The sequence below is a fragment of the Copidosoma floridanum genome, unplaced genomic scaffold, assembly GCF_036245765.1.
Source record: "Copidosoma floridanum isolate Cflo_tuat_1 unplaced genomic scaffold, Cflo_Japanese_pri ptg000004l, whole genome shotgun sequence".
NCBI lineage: Eukaryota > Metazoa > Arthropoda > Insecta > Hymenoptera > Encyrtidae > Copidosoma > Copidosoma floridanum.
In genome coordinates, this window is record NW_028321881.1 from 28,360,015 (window position 1) to 28,380,066 (window position 20,052).

The 20,052-nt window shown below is 41.7% G+C and overlaps 1 protein-coding gene across 2 annotated transcripts in view; it reads left to right on the forward strand.

Moving 5' to 3' along the window:
• Tdg (Thymine DNA glycosylase) overlaps nucleotides 1-20,052 on the forward strand; it is an 889,072-nt gene that overhangs the window by 728,419 nt on the left and 140,601 nt on the right. For both annotated transcript variants that reach the window (XM_089595813.1, XM_089595819.1), the window contains exons 8-9: nucleotides 1,499-1,641; nucleotides 1,729-1,975. In XM_089595813.1, the coding sequence (XP_089451939.1) occupies nucleotides 1,499-1,641; nucleotides 1,729-1,975 (390 nt within the window). The remainder of the gene's footprint in view (nucleotides 1-1,498; nucleotides 1,642-1,728; nucleotides 1,976-20,052) is intronic.

The following is a 20,052-nucleotide window of genomic DNA, read 5'->3' on the forward strand; positions in this document are numbered from 1 at the left end:
AATTTCAGAAATCAATGTACTACATTAGTCCCCTAAAAATAATTTATGGACTTATTCTATTATTTATTCCAGTACTTTTTTTTATGGTTACAGTTAAAGTCAAACTTTTGTTGTAGGTGTTCCGAGCCGTACCTTGTGTTGCGAATTTTTTTGATATTACTTCAGTACTACAACTTTTTATATTAACTGATCACACGTTTCGCTCTTGACAATAAGAAGTCTATAATTATTATGCTAGTCAAAATACAGTTTCTAGTTATTTCATCGCAGTTAACCTTGCTATTTTACTGTACCTACAAAATTTTATTAGATGTTAATGTTACTTTTGTCCTACTATGTTCCATTATCTAACTTAGGACTACTGTTTACTATATTAACAAACTTTTCAGGTAAAATGAGGTTCTATATGAAAAACTAGCCCTAAACTCAAAAGATATTTTTTTTTTTAAACAATTATGCAATGGCATCATCGGTCTTATCCATCAAACTTTAGGCGTAAGACTTTTTTTCTTTTATTTTTCGTTTTTCTTTTCTTCACTATAAAACAGAAGATTTGAAAAAAAAAAGTTACCAAACATTTTCAGCTGTTTTTCCTGTGCACAAATATATTGCCTTTTTTCTCAAGTGATAGGTTAACTTTAATATGTTACTTTCACAGTTGATAATTTTTAATAGTTTATTATCAGCCGTACTAATAATCTGACGGAAAAGTGTATTTTAATTATGGTTTTCTTATTGGTGTTAAATAATTTACTCTTTGTACAGAAAAAAGTTGAGTTGGTTAAAATAGACTGAAATAATTAAAGGTTAATGTCTTTATCAGTAATATTACTAAATCAGCCATAAAAAAAAGTTTTAATAAGGTACTATGCCGAAAGTCAGAACTTTCGACGAAAATTCCTTCTCTCGGTGCAGGATTAATGAATAATAGAATACGTACCACGCTCGGAGGTTAAGAAATGCATTAGATTGAACGTTAACCACCCTGTCGCTTCATCTCAAGCGTTTATCCACGTGGAATCTAAGACATTCTTAACTTTACTCACAAGGTGCGGAACATACTATTTGTTTACTTAGCAACAATTTATTTTTATGTTTGCTTCGTGTGAATGTTTAATAGTTACTCTAATTACAGTATTAGTAGAGTCCTTCAGTGGCAAGAGGTGAAAACATCAGATTCCACACATATTTATTGTTATGAAACTAAGGTATTTAATAATTTTGACTGAGTTTTTAATTTTCCATCATCCAAGTCACAAACAAAAAAAATTTTACAAGTGAAAGTTAAGTAAGGCTACGTAACCATTTCTTGGTCAAAATTAAACATCATTTTTTGCATCTTCATTACGAATAATTAAAATGATGTATTCCAACTAGACAGTTTTCGGAAGAATTTTATGTTTTCAAAATCTAAATTTCACTTATCTTTGTACAAAGCTTTTATAGATTAACAGTATTGATGTGAAAAAGTTAAATTACATCTAACTTTTTTTTGCAGGAAGTCATATTCTACTAGAGAAGTTGCGGAAGTATAGACCTAAAATAGCAGTGTTTAACGGCAAACTTATTTACGAAGTATTTTCTGGTAAAAAAGAATTTGGGTTTGGTAGACAACCTAATTTGGTTGAAGGCACTAATACAGTGAGTAAAATTTCGTTATTTTTTTGATGAAAGAAAATTAATTGCCCATGTTACAAAAATTTTACAAAATACTTCATTACTTTACAGTACATGTGGGTAATGCCTTCTAGTAGCGCACGGTGCGCCCAACTGCCACGGGCCGCTGACAAAGTGCCATACTACGCAGCTCTGAAAAAATTTCGTGACTACTTAAACGGAATGATATTACATCTTGACGAATCAGATATCGTATTTGCTGATACAAAGCTAAAAAAGCGTGAATACGATGCTCTTGAGAACAAAAAACCTGTCCTTGCCAGTGAAATCAACGAAGGCGAGGGCCGATTCTGTAATGGTAAGCTGTCCTACTAACATCTTCACAAAACTTTTTTTGTTCTAGCTAAATCACTTTGCTAAATTACTTTTTTACGTGAAATTTTTTTCAAACTCGTTGATAATCGTCATCAGATCGATGAAATTTAAGATAATAGCTTTCAGTTTACTAATAAAACGCAGATACCATAGAATAAAGCTTGTGCATAAGGCCTTACTGTACAGACAGTCAGTTTTTTAAGTTACACTCACCTTTTGAGTGGTCTTAGAAATAATAAGAAATTTTATAAATGTCTCATTATAAACGAATTAAGTAAAAAATAATATACTTGTTTAGCTAAGCTCAGTTAATAATATTGACCCCCATCAAATACTGATTGTTATCGGTATCGTAAGCTTAATGTACACAAACTGGCTAAATTTGTTTGTTGTATAAATTTTATAAAATAGAAAAAAACTAAATAAAGTTTTACTTAAGGCTGGCTAGTAATCCATTTAAATTCTTACCTTAATAACCTAATGGATTAAGGTTTTTATCTTTTAAAGAGTTATTTATGTTAATCGAAATAAAAATTCCTTTTTTAAATACTGTTGAGCATTTAATTACTTTCGTTAGTTATAAGTGCAACATAAAATATATAAATAAATCTATTTATAGGATTTTAGTATTACTTTATGTAATTTACCAGTAATAATAATGCAGATTGATGATAAAGCACTTTTATCTTTGTAAAGTAGTGTGCTTGTGTCGTTTTGTCAAGAACATCTGATAATGCAGATAGATATACAAATGCCTTGACTAATTAATCAATTTTATTTAGTAATATTTCTTAAGGAGAATTCATCACATAATGCTGTGCACATTATTTTTTTTTTATGTTATGAACTTTTACTTTGGTAATTATTCATTACTTTAAACTTAAACAAGTGTTTCATTAAATTTTTTACTGTGATTAATGTTTTATAACAATGCTATATATCATCCTGCCTCCAAGTTTTGGCTTTTTTATAACTAGAATTGTTATTTATAGTTAAAAAAGCGTTCTTGGGTATGTAACGTAGTGTACAAAAATGCTTTAAGGAGGTTTAGTCGTTTTTCCAAGCGGGTTGAGTAGGTGCGCGGGGGCTCCCATAATACACCATGTTAAAGTTAGTTTTACTAACTGTGCATGAAAATGTCCGCCTACTACATCACGGTTAATATAAGAGCTGTCAAAGGAGAATTATTTTATTCACTACTTTATTGCTTATTCCATAAGCCATGAATGAAGATGAGACTATAGCTACGTAATTACCAAGTTTTTAGCTATTTTCTACAAAATTCTCAATCAAATCTTGACCTTGATTATCCACATATTGCAGGTTATGTATCAGAACAGTACTAATTTTCATAAGGCTGCACGTTAAAAGATCAATAATAAAATTATCAATACTTTATAAGCCATAAAGGGATTTGAAGTTTGAATTGTAGGATTTTCATACACTAATTGATCTCTGTTCAAAGTATTATCAATATATTGACTTCAATTCTCTTGGAGAGTGAACTCCCTTAAATGTGTTCAACTTATCAGTGCTTAAAAGTTAAACCATTAAATGTTATGAACAAATAATGGGGCTTACTTTAAAGCAGCTTGTTCCCGATGGTTCGAGTAAAAAAATTTGAAAACATGTTGTTTGCATGATAACAAATAGCCTAAAAAACGTAAGAGGAGATTTAACTTTTTCAACAAAAGTGTGTTGTGAATTTTGGAAACACAAGCTATTTTTTGCACAGTATTGTAGTTTCAAGTCTTAAGAAAGGCTGGGCCAAGTTTTCTCCCATGCACTTAGCATAAGACCTGCTCATGACTTGTGAAATCATGCAATTTCGGAAATTTTTATCTTGAAAATTTAGCAGGTAAAAATATTGAAAAAATTCATATGTACTTCCAGCATGTTGAAGTACAACGCTTATTATTTTCAACAAGTAAATAAATCTCCTTAAAAATGCCCAAACTTCCTTAACTATAATTATTTTTTTATTAATTATGTATTGCATTTATCGGCATCAAAAATAATCAAATGCACACCGTTATTTTTAAAGTGTACTACGATATTAATGTCAAAATATATCTATACAAATCAAAGGGTAAATAAGCTAAATTATAATATTTCTCCATATTAACAGAAATAATAAGTTTATAAACGATCACTTAGAGATCAAAAAGCAGACACAGCTATATTTATATAAGGTGACGTTTTGCTGGCTTAGATTTTTGCCAGCGTCATGAAGCCAAAATTTTTTATTTACTATAAACACACAAGTAACGTACAGTAACATAAAAAAATTGTTAACATAAAAAAACTACTCATGATGTTTTACATAATGTCCTTGTTTTTCCATCGATTTATACATCTCTCAGCAATATTATTAAATGAGACAAGGACAAAACAGCAAAATAAAATATGGCAGATATCGTTTACAAGCTCTCCTGTGGTGACTACCCAGTCAATTAAGTTGGACAAACGAAACGAGTGTTACAGCAGTGTACAAATAAAAAATCAGAAGAAATTAATGATGATTCTAGGGTTTCTGAACATACAAGGAATTTTGGACACAATTTTAACTGTGTCCAGTATACCTACCGAATGAAAACCAACCTCCATGGAATTGGTCCACTGGGACCAATGATCTTGACGACAAAAGGTACCTAACACTGTAAGAGATACGCAGTTTCAATGAAAACTCATAGATACTGCAGCAAACAAAATATGTTCATGTAAAAGTAACCCAGACTTCCAAATATCCGTCTTCAGGAACAGCTGAATTTTGTTTAACGTTGTAAAAAAAATTCTTAAAGTAAAAAAAATTGTTTTACTTTCAAATAATGCACAAAAGTATGGATAGTACGAGAAGTTTATTTTCATGTCAAGTGATGCTCCTAAAAAGTTCTTCAAAATATAAAAAAATGATAGCAATTAGTCATTTCTTTCGTCCACAAGAGTTAAAAAAACCACTGAAAATAGCATTTTTTTCGATTGTTAATAACAAATTATCCCTTCAACCAAACATTTCTAAAATAAGTATAAGTTACATGTCCTAATATTAAGAATGAATGCTTTAAATTTCAAATTAGTATAATAAGTAGTTACTTTAAAAAACCATTTTTTCTAACAAACGTTGTTTTCGTAAAATCACTCATTAAAAAAAAAAAAAAAAATTACATTAATGAGTTTTATTGGATTCTCTTATAGAAAAGTTACTTTGTCGACTGCGATTTTCATTACGTTAGTTTTTATAAATCATATTATTCAAAAACGTATACTACAAACAGTTAGGTTCACACGGTATAAATAAATCGAACAACTTTTACATTTTCAGTCGTAAAACGTTAAAGGTAGGTGCATACTGTAGGCACTATTTTTCTAAAAATTTAAAAGAAAAAAGAGTTTCTCTAACTAATTGCTTACACAAACTGCTGGCCCTAATTGCATATCGGCATTAGGAATAGCAATGACTTTCCAATTAATAAGGAAGGACTCGCAAGTGGTGACGTCACTACCGCTCTACAGAGGTACGCAGATATTTTCCTGTCCTTTTTAAAACCGTACTGATCATAAAAAATATGATTATTCCGGGAACCGTAGGTCATAGAGTAACCTTCTTTTTTTTTAATTTAAAGTTTCTTGTAAACATAATACTATTTAACACATAAATTTAACATATATGTAAACAATTAATATATTCCAATGAATGCAGGTGTCGTTTTTCTCGCTATAAATTTATTTAACTTTCACAATCATTCTGAAATTTTTGGTTTAAAATGAAGCATAAAAAATTCATACTGTATTTTTAGAATAATTTTCATAAACTCTTAGGTAGGGCGTACAACATACGTAGATCCATATATTCGCAAATTTATTAAACAAGACACACATTGCTATTATTAATTGTATACGATTATCATTTCTTAAATAATTAATCATCTGTTATCTTCTCTTTCGCTTCCTATAGCAATCACCAATTGGTCTTTGTACCAGCTTGTAATGATTCTTGTTTTTTTTGCATTTCTCAATCTACTCGGCAGACGCATCCTCACCACAACTGAAGCATAAACATAAAAATTAAATAGCGTATTTTAAAAGGACAACCTTGCTTTTTTGCTAACTTGGCTTTTTTGCTTTCACTGCTGTGTTCTTAATCGCTGGTTCTCGTAAATATCTCATGTGACAAGAGTGGTAAACATTGACCAAGATCTTCTACTTTAGAGATACGTGCTTGTTGTCCTTTTTTTTACACTTGGTATAATGAGATTGGCAATTCCAACTGTTTTTAAAGAAGTCTTCGTATTTTATTGTATTAATTTGCCACACAGAAAACACGAGATCAGATAGTCTGTCATACCAGTATGCCATCTGCTATAAACATTAATAATTTGTACAAGAAAAATTGTTGTAGTAGGTATTATTCGATAAGTATCGATTTTTTAAATGTGAAAGTTAATAACTGTCAAAGTTTTTAATTGCATGTACTCAGTTTTAACTTAAAATATAAATTAAGAGCATTCTGATAGCCACAAGTCGTCACTTTAAAAAAAATGTATGTACGTAAAAAGAATGTATGTAAAAAAAGGTAACGTTACCGGAAAAAAAAGTTGTAACTTTTTAGTTCAAGAATAAAACAGTATAATAATTGCTTCATTAGCATTATAAGTACGATTGTTGAACCTTACAATTGAGTTATTAATTCATAACAAGTAAACTAGGAAGTCAAAAATTAGTTAGATTAAAATATTTTCATGAGGCAGTACCGTCAATAACATGAAGACAAACGAAACTAGAGGAAAATGGTACAGTGATGGGGGAAAAAAAAGTTTTAACTATTCAGTTCTAGTTCAAAATAGTATTATGGGTTCTTTATTAGCATTATTAGTATGATTATTGAACCTTGCAATTGAATTATTAATTTAAAACAAATATTGCATAACAAGTAAACTAAAAATTCAAAAACTAGTTACATAATATTTTAATGAGGCAGTAACGTAAATAAGATGAAGACAAATGAAATTAGAGGAAAATGGTACAGTTAAATAACTGGTTCAAAAAATCGTGTGAGTGTATTTATATATATATTTATATATGTATAAACTATTTGAGCTGTGATTTAGGCTTATTAAAAAATCTGTGAACAAATCTGCGTCTGTATTAAAATTGCTCCTATATATTCACTCCAGGTGCTGGGGAATAGCATAGTGTTAGAGTGTATCTCCAACTGCAGCAGTAGCTGAGCAATGAGAAATGAGCTTTGCAGTGGGGCTGGAAGCAAACATTAAATGGTTAATGCCAGTATATTCAAGCCCTGAACTGATTCCCCATATCATTCTGAAAAAAAATAAGATGATACTGTGCTTCAAAGTGCAAGACAAATGTATGCAGCTGTAAAAAATATTTGTTAAAAAGCACTTTACTGTCTTCTCGCCATCATGGAGAATCACGCACAAACTAGGACGTAATGAAAGTAGAAATTAAAAACGATTGTATGCGTTTCGATAAAACAATTAACGAAATACTTACAAGGACTAGTGCTGGAATGAAAGAATAAGAAGACCAATTGGAAAGTGCTATACATACCGAAAAAAAGGAAGAAATAGATCATTCAATACTGATAAAATATATATGTTGTATGCCCTACCTAACACTTTTTGGAAATTATTTTAACGCTACACTTTTAATTTTTGATGCTCTATATGAAACAAAAAGCAATAATTTTTGAATAATTGTAATACTTTAATGAATAAGAAGCAAGAAAAACGATGCCTGCGCTCATTGAAATACATGAATTATTTATACATACTAGGCACTAGTTTTTAGAAAGTTAAGATTCTGTTACATGTTTTTATGCTTATAAGCTACCTTCAATTACTAGACAGAAAGATATCTGTTCACCTCCGTAGAGAGATAGTGACGTCTCCACTTGCACATCCTCTCTTATCGATTGGAAAATTATTGCTATTCCAATTGCCGTTATATAATAATCGCCAGTGATTTTTTCATGGAATCTTTTTAGTAAAAAGATTATCAATCGATGTATAAACTGTAAAAATTTTTAAGAAAAATATTTATTTTTTGAAGAGACTCAATCAAAATGAAAATCAACTATCTTGACACTTAAGTTAGTTAGAGCAAAAAATTTTTTTTTTATTATTAGAAAAAAATCACCTACAATATGCACCTACTCCTAACGTTGTTCGACTAAAAATGTAAAAGTTATTCCATTTATACTATTTAAACGTACCTGTTTTTCGAATACATTTTCAAATAATATAATTTGTGTAAATCAACAGATAAAGAATTGTAACTGATAAAGGAGTTCTTTAAGAAAAAAATCTAATTAGAGTCATTAGGGTAGCTTATTTTTTTTAATGTCAGTGATCTTACAAAAGCACCTTTGATATAAGCAAAAATCTATTCCCAATAACTATCATTTATATCGATTCAAAATCTTAAGCGCTTATTAATGCTATGAAGACGTAACTTTCATTTGTAGTAAGAATATCTTAATTGACTTCCTTATTTGAAATCAACCATCGAAAAAGATGCTATTTTAGAAAGTTTTTTAACTTTGTGGACAGACGAAGTGACCAACTGCAATCGATATTTTTTTGTTTATGTAGACTTTGTGACGTGGTAGCTGAAGCTATCACGTCACTATATACCTATATTTTTGGGCGAGTCATTGGCGGCTACCGAGTCCTATGATACAGTATATATTTTACATATGTATCGTTTTACAACACATTCTTAATGTGTGTTCTCGGTGCCGCGGACTACGAGCCAGAGGAGAGAGAAGGACCGAAGATCAGAGAAGGGATTGAAAGTGTGTGTGGTATGATTGGGTGAGCATGTGTGCAAGGTAGAGAAGGAGAGAGAGGCGAGGGCTCGCGACACGTTAGAGAGGTGTGAGCACCGAGCGGCCGCGTCAATTCCCTAGTTTTGGAAACCTCCAAAAATTTACCGGTTTTTAGGCGTGTTGGAGATTTTTCGCATAGACGGGAGGGGCGCGCGCATCTGTCGAAGTGCACCGCCATAACGAGTCAGTACGGCACGGATGAGCATAGAGAGAGGATAGCGGAGAGCAAGGGTTTTCAAGAGATAGGAAAGTGACAGGTCCAGGAAGTAGATTGCACGGAGGAGCTGAGGGAGCCGATCGAGGCACCGTTATCGAGGGAATTCCACCGCGATTAGCCGAGTAAGAGACAGAGAGAGGTGAGAACAATACCCGCGAAGAGCAGAGGAGCCGTCGACCGGGAGATACCAGCTGAGTCAACAGCGAGGATAATCAGGAGGTAAAGTTATAGTATTAGGGCACCGGGTGGTAGACTGGGCAGAGAATCAGGGCGATTCGAGAGTGAGTGAGCGTAGGAGAATAACCTGTGTTAGTGGCGCGGGTAAAGGAGCGGGTAGAGGCTCAAGGGCTGAGGTCGTGTGAGTATCGGGTATAAGAGGCGAGGCGTGCTTGAGAGTGTGTGTGTGTATGCGCATGGGTGAGAGGTCGGAGTACGGGCCACCGTCAGCTAGGTCAAGGTGAAGGCCAGCGGAGGACGATCGGGAGGCGTCCGTACCAAGGTCAAGGTGAAGGCCAGCGGAGGACGATCGGGAGGCGTCCGTACCAAGACATCCACGACGGGAGCAGTGCACCATAATTCGATATAGAAGAAGAGAGAGAGAGCGAGAGAGAGAGAGAGAGAGAGAGAGCGGGCATAGTGTGAGAGCATTGAGGAGGAATAAATAGCGCGCGCGCGCTGTGAAAGATATATCAGTGTTAGTGTCAATAATTCGTGTCCTCAGTTTTCCCCTTTTTAATTTCCTTTAGGGAGTGTCCAGCGTTCCTGAGCCGGACACCTGTGGCCAACCTCCTGGAGGAGAGGTATCCAGTGAGTAGGGATACGGTAAGTGACGTAAGTGAGAATTTTGTGAGGGGATACGGGACGGCTGTCTTTCGGCCGAAAAATCTTCGTCACAAATGGCATCCCTTGTGGGGAGCACGTCACATAATTAGAAAGGGACCACCGGGACATAGAATTTTCAGTGTTTGAGTGAAAGTACGTGTGGATTGAGAGCGATTGCCGGATCTGAGGGAATATTAATAGAGTTAAGAAATTATTTCTTATTGATAAAAGTTTTCATTGTTTATATGTACATATATATATATGGTTATAGAAATAAGTTTAATTATATTTTTTTTTGGCGAATTGGGGGTGAGACCGTCGGCGACAAGTGCGGGTAGGCGACGATACACAAACAGTGTATCCTCGTTAGGTAGAGTCGTTTAGTGTTTCTAGTGCTTTCTTGTATTGTAGCGTGGGACAGCAAAATGGCGTCACATGAGGATACCATGCAGGCGCTGGTAAATACGCGAGAGCTGCGTGCCCTCAGGCGTAGTACCATGCGAATGCCGCTAGAGGTGCTACGGAGAGAATTAGTTCTGAGAGGATTTAGCGTAGAGGGAACAGAAACTACCGTGAGGGATAGGTTTCTTCGAGTGTTGATGCTAGAGATGGAGCCGGACAATGAAAGGGTACCGTGGTACGAGGAAGACGTGCTGGCGAGAGCGGAGGAGGGGCAATTAGAGCACAGTACTCCACTGACGATCCAACTCAGTACCGCCGGCGAGTTAATACATAAGGAGTTATCACGGGGGGATAGGTCGAATTCCGAGAGGGGGGAGAGTCTGGCACCTCCGCCTGAGCCAACTACTACGGGTTCTACGAGAGAGACATCCGTGCCAGGGTCATGGAGATTGGAGAGCGGAAATGTGGAAGGGAGCGAGTCCAGAATAGAGACGGGACCACGGCGATTGAGTGAAAGCGATGCTAACGGGTATAGGCCATTAACGGACTCTCGGGTACCAACGGTGACGACAACAACATACACTACGACGTATACGACGCCGGTCACCACGTCAGTAGTAGGGGGAGAGAATAGACCCAAAGCAGGGAAGGGACAGACGCGAACCATCACTATTGATCCTAGCCTGCAGAGGTTTCTGATGGCAGGCCTTCAAAGAGAACAGACTTTTAGTGCGACTACCTACACCCTTGGCGGATGCCTCTCCGCTCCGCAGGGGTTATCCCAGGAGGTGTTAGAATATCTCGCGACAAATTCTTCAAGGTCGATGCCAGAGGATAGGTCTCTCTTGGAGGCACAGGGACACCAGAGGGCCCATCAGGCCGAGTTAGGACATAATCAGGGTCAAATAGGGGGCAATAGGGGGATCGAAGAATCAAATCCGGCAACCTTAACTGATACTCAGGTACCCCTTAAGGGATACGGGAGGACCCCGAAAATTAAATTAATAGCTCAACGGTCGGTTATGAAGAAACCCGCGCGGGATTTTTCCTTACGGAATCAAACAAACCGAAGTGAATATTTCACCCCGGAACCGATAGTAGACGCGGATGATTTAAATTCAGAGGAGGACGGCTACGATAGTGAGGGGAAAGCTAACGGTCTGAGCCAACAAGCAGAGGAAGAGTACAGGTTGGTGTGTGCGAAGATTAGAAGAGATTTAGAGAAGAGATGTAAAGAAGAGTTGAAGAAGGGTTTCCCCAACAAGCGCGAGTATTTTAGGCCCAGTGAGAATCCGAGTGGAAAATCTACGAGCGAAGAGTCAGGCACGGAGGAAACTCTGTTCAGAGGATTACCACTCGCCCAAAAGAAACTGGCGCCGAGAAAACCCAAGAAGGGAAGGAACAGGCGTTCAGAGAGGACCTCCGGTGACACAATTTCTCTCGGGGGAAAGGGGCACCCAGATCACCGAAACGCCAGATCTTGGCCCGAACAACAGACTCACCAGAGGAGACGAGTAAACTCCCCCGAGGGGAAACGTGAGGATCGGTACGAACCCAGAGGAAATGAGTGGCGTAACGAAGGGCAGGGACAGCGCAGGCCAAGCCTCAGGGCCGAGGAGACTCCAAGCGAGCGAAGTAGCCCCACGGAAGGTTATAGGACAAACGGTCCCCGATCTCAGGCGGTCAAACTTCTCAAGGGTTGGGGAGTGAAGTTTTCGGGTGAGGATAGAGGTGAGGATGCTGAAGAGTTTTTAGAACAACTGGAGGATTGTCGAGGAAGTGCGGAATTCAGCGACCGCGAGCTCCTAAACGCGCTACCTTGCGTTTTGTCAAAGGGGGCTAGCCGCTGGTTCCGTACAATTAAGAGAGAGTTAGGAGATTGGGAGGGATTTAAGGTGTCCTTCAAGAGACAGTATATCGGAGAATATGATGAGGAAGATCTCTGGGATGACTTGCGCCGGCGCACGCAAGCCAAAATCGAGAAAATCGCGGTGTATTTATCGAAATTCAAATACATCGTTTCAAGATTCACGGTGCCACCCTCTATGAGATCGATAGTAGAACTGGCACGACGGAACTTGCTGCCAGAGTATCGCCGGGCGATGTCCGATAAATTGGTCATGAGTCTGGATGATATCGAGACCTATGGTTTGTGGTGGGAAAGGCAGAGGGAGCTGGATAGCCGCTATGTCCCGCCACCACCCGCGGACAAGATGCACGTGCCGGGGGCAGGATTTTCCGGAACTTCAGCGGTCAAGGCAAAGATTGCGAGCGTAACGGAAGTAAGTGATAAAGAGGAATCCAAGGAGGAGAATTCCTCTATCCATAAAGAAGGAAACAAGGGAAAGAAGAAGGGTAAAGGGGGAAATAAGCTAGATGGCAGAGATAGTGAGGTTAGAAAGGGGACGGTGGGTAAAGAAGGGGGCGGATCTCCGTTCTTTGACCTTCCCTCGGAATTGATTGCGAGCTTCAACCAAGCTCAAAACCGTCCACCATGGGCCCAGTACGGGAGACCGATGCCTTGGAACAATCAGGTGGCCTTCCAAACCCCGACTAACGTCAAGGAGGGGGGTCAGCCGATCAGCACCACGGTGACCGGGGTTCAACCAGGGATCATCCCTAAGCGGACAGCTGGCCAGGATGAAGCTGGAGGGGGAAACGGGTTTTATACCACGTGTTATACCTGCCGGGCTGTGGGTCATCGCTCAGCGCAATGCCCAGAGGTGCTCTGCTACGCGTGTGGGACCAAGGGACATCTGGCCCGAAATTGCCTGCTAAGGAAGCCCCTAGTGGATCCCAAGCCTAAGCCAACAGTCGAGTGTCAGGTTTGCGGTACTCCAGGAGCAGTCTTCTCGTCCTGCCCCAAATGTGCGTTTTGGCGGAAAACGATGGGAAACGGGGCGTGCGGGGGCCAGAGTTAAACGAATTAACTTCTGCAACCCCCGCGTTCCGTCCGAGGATAGAGTTAGAGAATAATAGAATTGAGCCGAGACATAGAGGAGAGGTTGAGAATGAGTTAAGAGATTCCGTGACATTTAAGGAAAGTGAAGGGAAGAGAATCGATAGTGATAAAACGTGGATCATTGGAGGGGATGGCCAATTAGCCTTGGTCCCTAGAAGGACTCTCCAAGAACCATCGAGTAAGAGTAAGGATAAACGGTCCAAGGCACCGTCAAAGGATGCGCGCGGGCAAGTGGCTACCAACGTTCAAGACGCGGCCGAATTCTCTTGTGAAAGCCTTGAAAGGCTGAGAGAAAAGAGTGTTAATCAAACGTGGAAAGATGATGATCCGAGATGGCAGTCACTGGAAAGGGAGTGGAAGCGGAAAGTGAATGAGAAAAGTGAGTCGATTTGGTATACCAAGGAAGTGTCAGGTCCTGACAAAGACTTTGACGTTATTGTGGACAATTTCGAGAGGGAACGAGACTTGAAAACCGAGAGAATTCGTTACAGCGAGGAAGTCATCGAACCGAACTCTGAAAATGTCCGGACGACGACCGATTGGGAAATCAAGAGACAAGAGAGGGGAGAGCGATTGGTGTCGGGCCGAGATGAAGGGGAACCGCAACAAATTGATGTCGAAGACCTCCAGGACTTCTTCGACAAGGCTTTTGGAGACCAGTTGGAGGACCGACATTTTCGGGTAACGAGTTCAGAGGCAGTTCTTCGGAAGAAGGACGGAGCGTCGGGCTGCAGTCGGACTACCCTTCCCGAGGTTAGTGGCGAGCATTCCAAGAGGAACCAGGATGGAGAAAATAACAACCAAGAGATCCAGCGAGAGGATGTGGCGGGTATCAATAGCGAAAATAGACCTTATCTGTCGGTAATGTTAGGGGGCCAGGAGTATAGTGCCCTCCTTGACACTGGGGCTCAAACGTCGCTGGTGGGATCCAAACTAGCTGAACGATTCCGTAATAGGTTGGAGCCTACTAATGCGACCATTGTTAGTGTGAACGCCACATTGTCACGAGTCTTGGGGACTTTGAAAATTAGCTGTGAGATTGACGGTCATGTACGAGAGATACAGGCCCGGGCAGTCACCGATATCAACCAAGACATGATCTTGGGACGAGATTTCCAGGACAGGTTTGATATGGATCTGCGATTGGGTCGAGGGATATTTCGGGTGTTCGAAGGAGACTGGCACTCGTTCAGAAATATGGGGGACGCACCCAAAGGCACCCTTCATGCTGAATGCGCTGGTATTAGTGAAATCTCGACAGAGGAGCGCGAAGAGATCGAACGAATGGTAGAGGAAATCTTAGGGTCAACCGAGAAACCTCTGGGGAAGACCCCTCTCACAGAACATGTGATTGAAGTTACGGTCGACAAACCCATACGCCATGCGTATCGACGGATGTCCCCAAAAATGCACGAAGTGGCCGTCGAGGAGGTGGAGCGGTTGTTCCGAGAAGGAATAATAGAGAGGTCCGCAAGCGATTATTGCCAGGCTCCCGTATTACACAAGAAGCCAGATGATACATATCGGTTCTGTATCGACTTTAGGGATCTGAATAAAGTAACCAAGCGGGACGCATACCCTATGCCCAGCATGGATACTATTTTGGATAGGTTACGGGATGCTCGATATTTGTCGAAAGTGGACTAAAAGCAGGCATATCACCAGGTACCAATGGCAAGGACTAGTCGAAGGTTTACGGCTTTTGCAGTGCAGGGGTCTGGACTTTGGCAATACAAGCGAATGCCTTTCGGACTAAGTAATGCGCCTATGACCTTCCAGCGTCTGATAGATATATTATTTGGAGAGGAGTTGCGACCCCATGTGTTCGGATATCTGGATGACATAATTGTGGCTACCGATACGTTCGAGAAACACAAGTATTATGTGAAGTTAGTTTTGGAGAGATTAGCAGAGGCGGAATTACAAGTGAAGCGAGAGAAGTGTGAGTTTTGTATGCCTCAGTTGACATATCTAGGATTTATTTTGGATAGCGAAGGGTTAAGACCGAATCAGGAGAAGGTGGAGCCGGTCCTTAATTATCCAGAACCAACAAATGTCAAACAATTGCGGCGATTTTTGGGAATGGTGGGATGGTACTCGAGGTTTATAGAGGGGGATTCAGAGCTCAAAGTACCCTTGGTCAAGCTACTTCAATAGAAACAACAGTGGGTTTGGGAACAAGACCAACAGGAAGCCTTTGAGGGATTAAAAAGGGCCCTCACTACCGCTCCCGTGTTGGCGAGGCCCGATTTCTCGAAGCCGTTCGTTCTACAAACAGACGCTAGCGGATATGCCCTGGGGGCCGTACTCACTCAAATGGGGGAGGACGGGGAACACCCCATCATATATGTGAGTCGAGTCCTGTCACCTGCGGAGAGGAACTATAGTACCACGGAGAAAGAGTGTTTAGCAGTGATCTGGGCCGTTAAGAAGTTACGTCCCTACTTAGAAGGATACGACTTCACCGTTATCACCGATCATGCGGCTCTCAAGTGGTTAAGGAATTTGCGAGAACCGACGGGAAGACTAGCTAGGTGGGCTATTGAAATGCAGCAGTGGAGTTTCGAAATTATACATCGAAAGGGGGCGCTTAATTATGTACCAGACGCTCTATCCAGACTATATGAAGAGGAGGAGATGGCGATTGGTACGTTTGAGGAGATAGTGGACCCAGAGTATTTAAGGTTGGTTAAGGAAATAGGGGAGGCCCCCCACAAGTTCCAAGGGTGGCGAGTGGAAGAGGATAGGCTTTATAGGCACCGTTACGATCCCTTATTGGACCCTATCGCATTCCCAGAAGAAAACTGGAGACTAGTGGTGCCAGCCGAGCTCCGGGAGAAGGTGATTTACGAGGCACATTGCCTCCCCTCCAGTGGACATTTGGGAATAGAGAAAACGTACGACCGTATAGCCCGAGAGTATTATTGGAGAGGGATGTATTACGACGTGAGGAGTTTTATTAGAGCGTGTCCCGAGTGTCAGATGTATAAGGTGCCCCAGACCGGTACTCAGGGTCTAATGGGGAAGCGAATAGTGGAGAGGCCTTGGGCCGTGGTGGCGGCCGATCTTATGGAATTTCCACCCAGCAAGAGCGGACATAAATACTTGGTGGTTTTCCAAGATCTTTTTACTAGATGGATTGAGGTGAAACCTCTACGGAAGGCGGACGGGAAGTCGGTAGTGAGAGCATTCTAAGAATTGGTGTTATTTAGGTGGGAAACTCCGGATTTCTTCCTCACCGACAACGGGAAAGAATTCGATAATCAGTTGATGCGGAAAACGCTGGATGAGTATGGGGTCAAACACGTTTTTACGCCACCGTATCATCCACAAGCGGACCCGGTGGAACGCAGTAATAGGACGATAAAAACTATTATTGCCATTTTCGTGGGACAGGATCATAGGAATTGGGATCAATATCTTCATGAAATTAGGCATGCTATAAATACGGCAACCCAAGCTACCACAAAGGTGTCACCCGCGTATTTAAACTATGGCCGACACCCTCGACCAGTGAAGAGTTTGCGGAGAGACGTAGAGGCCATAGAGGCGATTGAGAAGACAGGACCGGAGGTATGGGTAGATAGGGTAAGGAGGTTAGATGCGTTGCGGGATCTGGTAGCGAAGCACATAGATACGGCAAGGGAGACCCAAGCGAAACGATTTAATAGGAACAAGAAAGATGTTTGATTTCCGGTAGGGACTTGAGTACTGCGTAGAACCCACCCTTTGTCTGACGCGTCAAAAAAGTTCGCGGCGAAACTCGCACCTAAATTCGAAGGGCCCTATGAGATAATCGAGGTTAAGTCGCCGACGGTCTATGTGTTAGGAGAGGGGGAGGGAAAAAGTCGCCGTCTCAACGAAGCTCATGTGTCAGAACTCAAGAGATACGTGCCCAAGAGAGGCCAACAAACGGAAGGGGAGATAAGGATAGGATAACCTGGTTCTTTAATTTTTCTTTGTACAGGTGGACAAGAGTCAGCAAGTCCGAGGAAGTTCAAAATATGGAGCGTAGAGAGCTTTCGTCTCCAGGTCCAGTAGAGGATCTCCAAGAGATAAGTGAGGAGAGGGAGAAGGAACTGTTGAACTCCGATCAGGAGGGAGAGGGAGGAGGAAGCATCGGAGTAGTAGCAAAGAAGGAAAAGGAAAGAGGGCCAGAGAAGGAAAAGGTAGGAGAGGAGGAAAAAGGAGGATGGAGGAAGGAAGAGAGGGGAAATGATGTCTGGGAGGAGGAGGACTATGGACTGGTAGAGTTATTCGATGAGGGACTAGAAGAGGAATTGGGCAGGTCATTGGAGAGTGTCGAGGAAGTGTCCGTCTTGAAGGAAGCTTGGGGCAAATCCCTCCCTGACTCGAGCGAAAGTGAAGGGGACTCCGACCCCGAGATCGACCCTCCCTTCCCAGTTCCCCCGGGACCCGACCAGAGGCTCCCTCGTCCCCCGGTCCCGGAGAGAGAGCTCGATAATCTGGTGAGCCAAATGGGAATGTGGAAGACCCACACTACCTCGACCACCACGGTGACGAAGCCTTCGTGCGGGTGGCTGGTCTCCACAGGAACCCATGGCAGATATTGGTGGCCACCCTCTCAGGGTTTTGGAAGGAGCAAGGGCGTCGCCCTCAATGGACCTCAGGAGAAGGGCTCGGGTCAGGAGGATCGAAGGAACGTATCCCAAACCCCACTCACCGAGGAACTTCCACCGGAGATCACAGACCAAAGGGATAGTTCCCGGGACCCCGAGGAAGTCACTAGGACCAAGACGGAGGCGGAGGCCTCTCGGATCTATGTCCCTATCCAATCCCACGATCAATTTTTCGTCGAGCAAGAGGAGAGTTGGGACGTAATCTTCCCCACCCCCCCGAAACCAAGGGCACCGGGAAAGCTGGAGGCCATCCCGGAGGAAGCCCCGTTGAAGAAGGGACCCGTCATCAAGATGGTCCAGGCATTCCCCCCTCCGAATCGAGCGGTTGGAAAGCCGTCGAGGGGACCCACGAAGGTCAAGACGGTGGGCACCATCTTTGGCAACCTACTGCCTATCCCGTTTGACCCCGCCCTAGACCCCCCACCCTTCCGATGTTTCCACTGTTGGCAGCCTGGCCACATCGCGCTCAAGTGCCCCAGGCCACCCGTGAAGCATTGCCGAAACTGTGGGCGTCGGGAGGTTGACATCGTGGATTGTCCTCGATGTGGGATCGAGGAGAAGCGTCGACGGCAAGAGCAAAAGAGGAGGGCAGGAGAGGCCACAATGAACCCGGGCGAGGTCGCTGATCTGGCCGCGCGCCTAGATCTAACCAGGGAAGGAAAGCCAAGTCCACCTCTGCATCATGGCGAGTACCCCCACCGCTTCCAAGACCACTGCCGGGAAAATCTCGCGAAGGAAGCCGAAGCAAGGAGGGAAGAATGGAAGGACGCCAAAACTCAAGAAATCAGAGGAGAGCAGACTTCACAACTTCCGGACCTGCGAGAACAATTAGAGGAGCAACGAGCAAAGAAGGGGAGGATGAACGCCTATGAGCGGCGCCTTCAAGAGGAACGAAATCGAAGGGAGGAACTTAACCGGGAAGAAGAGCGAAAGAGCCAGGAAAAACGACAAGCAAATAGGTTGAGGGACAAGAAAGCGGAGGAGCAGAGAAGAGAGAAGAAAGAAAGAGAAGATCAAGAAAGAAGAGAGAAGAAAGAAAGAGAATATCAAGAAAGAAGAGAGAAGAAAGAAAGAGAAGATCAAGAGAGAAGAGAGAAGAAAGAAAGAGAAGATCAAGAAAGAAGAGAGACGAAAGAAAGAGAAGATCAAGAAAGAAGAGAGAAGAAAGAAAGAGAAGATCAAGAAAGAAGAGAGAAGAAAGAAAGAGGAGATCAAGAAAGAAGACAGATGGAATACCAGAGGAAGACGAGAGAGGAAGGGCAAAGGGAAAAGAAAGGAGAAAGATTGGAGCAAGAGAGGAGGAGAGCGAAACAGAGCAAAAGGATAAGTGAATCCGAAGAAAAGAAGAGAAAGAGAGAATGGGAAAGCCAAGGAGGGTTGACGGAGCAGTGGAATAAGTATATGGCCGAAAAAACACGAAAAAAAGAGGACGAGACGAGAGCTCAAGAAGAGATAAGGAAGAGGGAAAGGGAAGAGAGAAAGAAGCGTGAAGAATTAAGACAGATAGAAATGTATCACAAGGAACTGAAGCGAAGGATCGAGGAAAAGCGATTGGAAGATATTAAAAGAAGGAAGGACCAAGATCGAGAGCTTCGTCGTAAGAAGGAGGAAAAGGCGAACGAGGAAAGGAGGAAAAGGGAGAGGCAGGATCGACGCGACGCTAGGAAGTCTCGGAGACAATCGGAACAGGAGGAGGTGACCCACTCTTCGGAATCAAGGGGGGGCTCGTGCTCGGGGCATCGACGTCACCGATCCCGCTCGAGGAGGCGTGACCTCCATTCCCGTAGCGGTCGACTAGAGGCAGCCTTGCGGTTGGTCGAGCACATCGACGATTTACCGTCCACCACTAGACAGCGGGTGTTGGACGGGACTTTCCGGAAGTCGTCCTCATCACCCTAGAGGTGTGGGTCGCCAGGGACACAGAGATAAAGGGGATTAGGGAGGACCAGAAAATAGAATACGAGGGCGCAGAGGGCCAGAGAGAGGGGAGATATAAAGAAAGAAAGGAAAGATCTGAAGAAATAGAACTATTAAGGCCAACGGAGAAGGAGAGAATAATTTTATTTTTCAGGACCAGGATTAGTGAAGGCAGAGAGGAGAGAGACCTCGGATAGGGGAAAACCCCAGGCCACACTAATAATTACTTATTTCAGATAACCAGGGGATC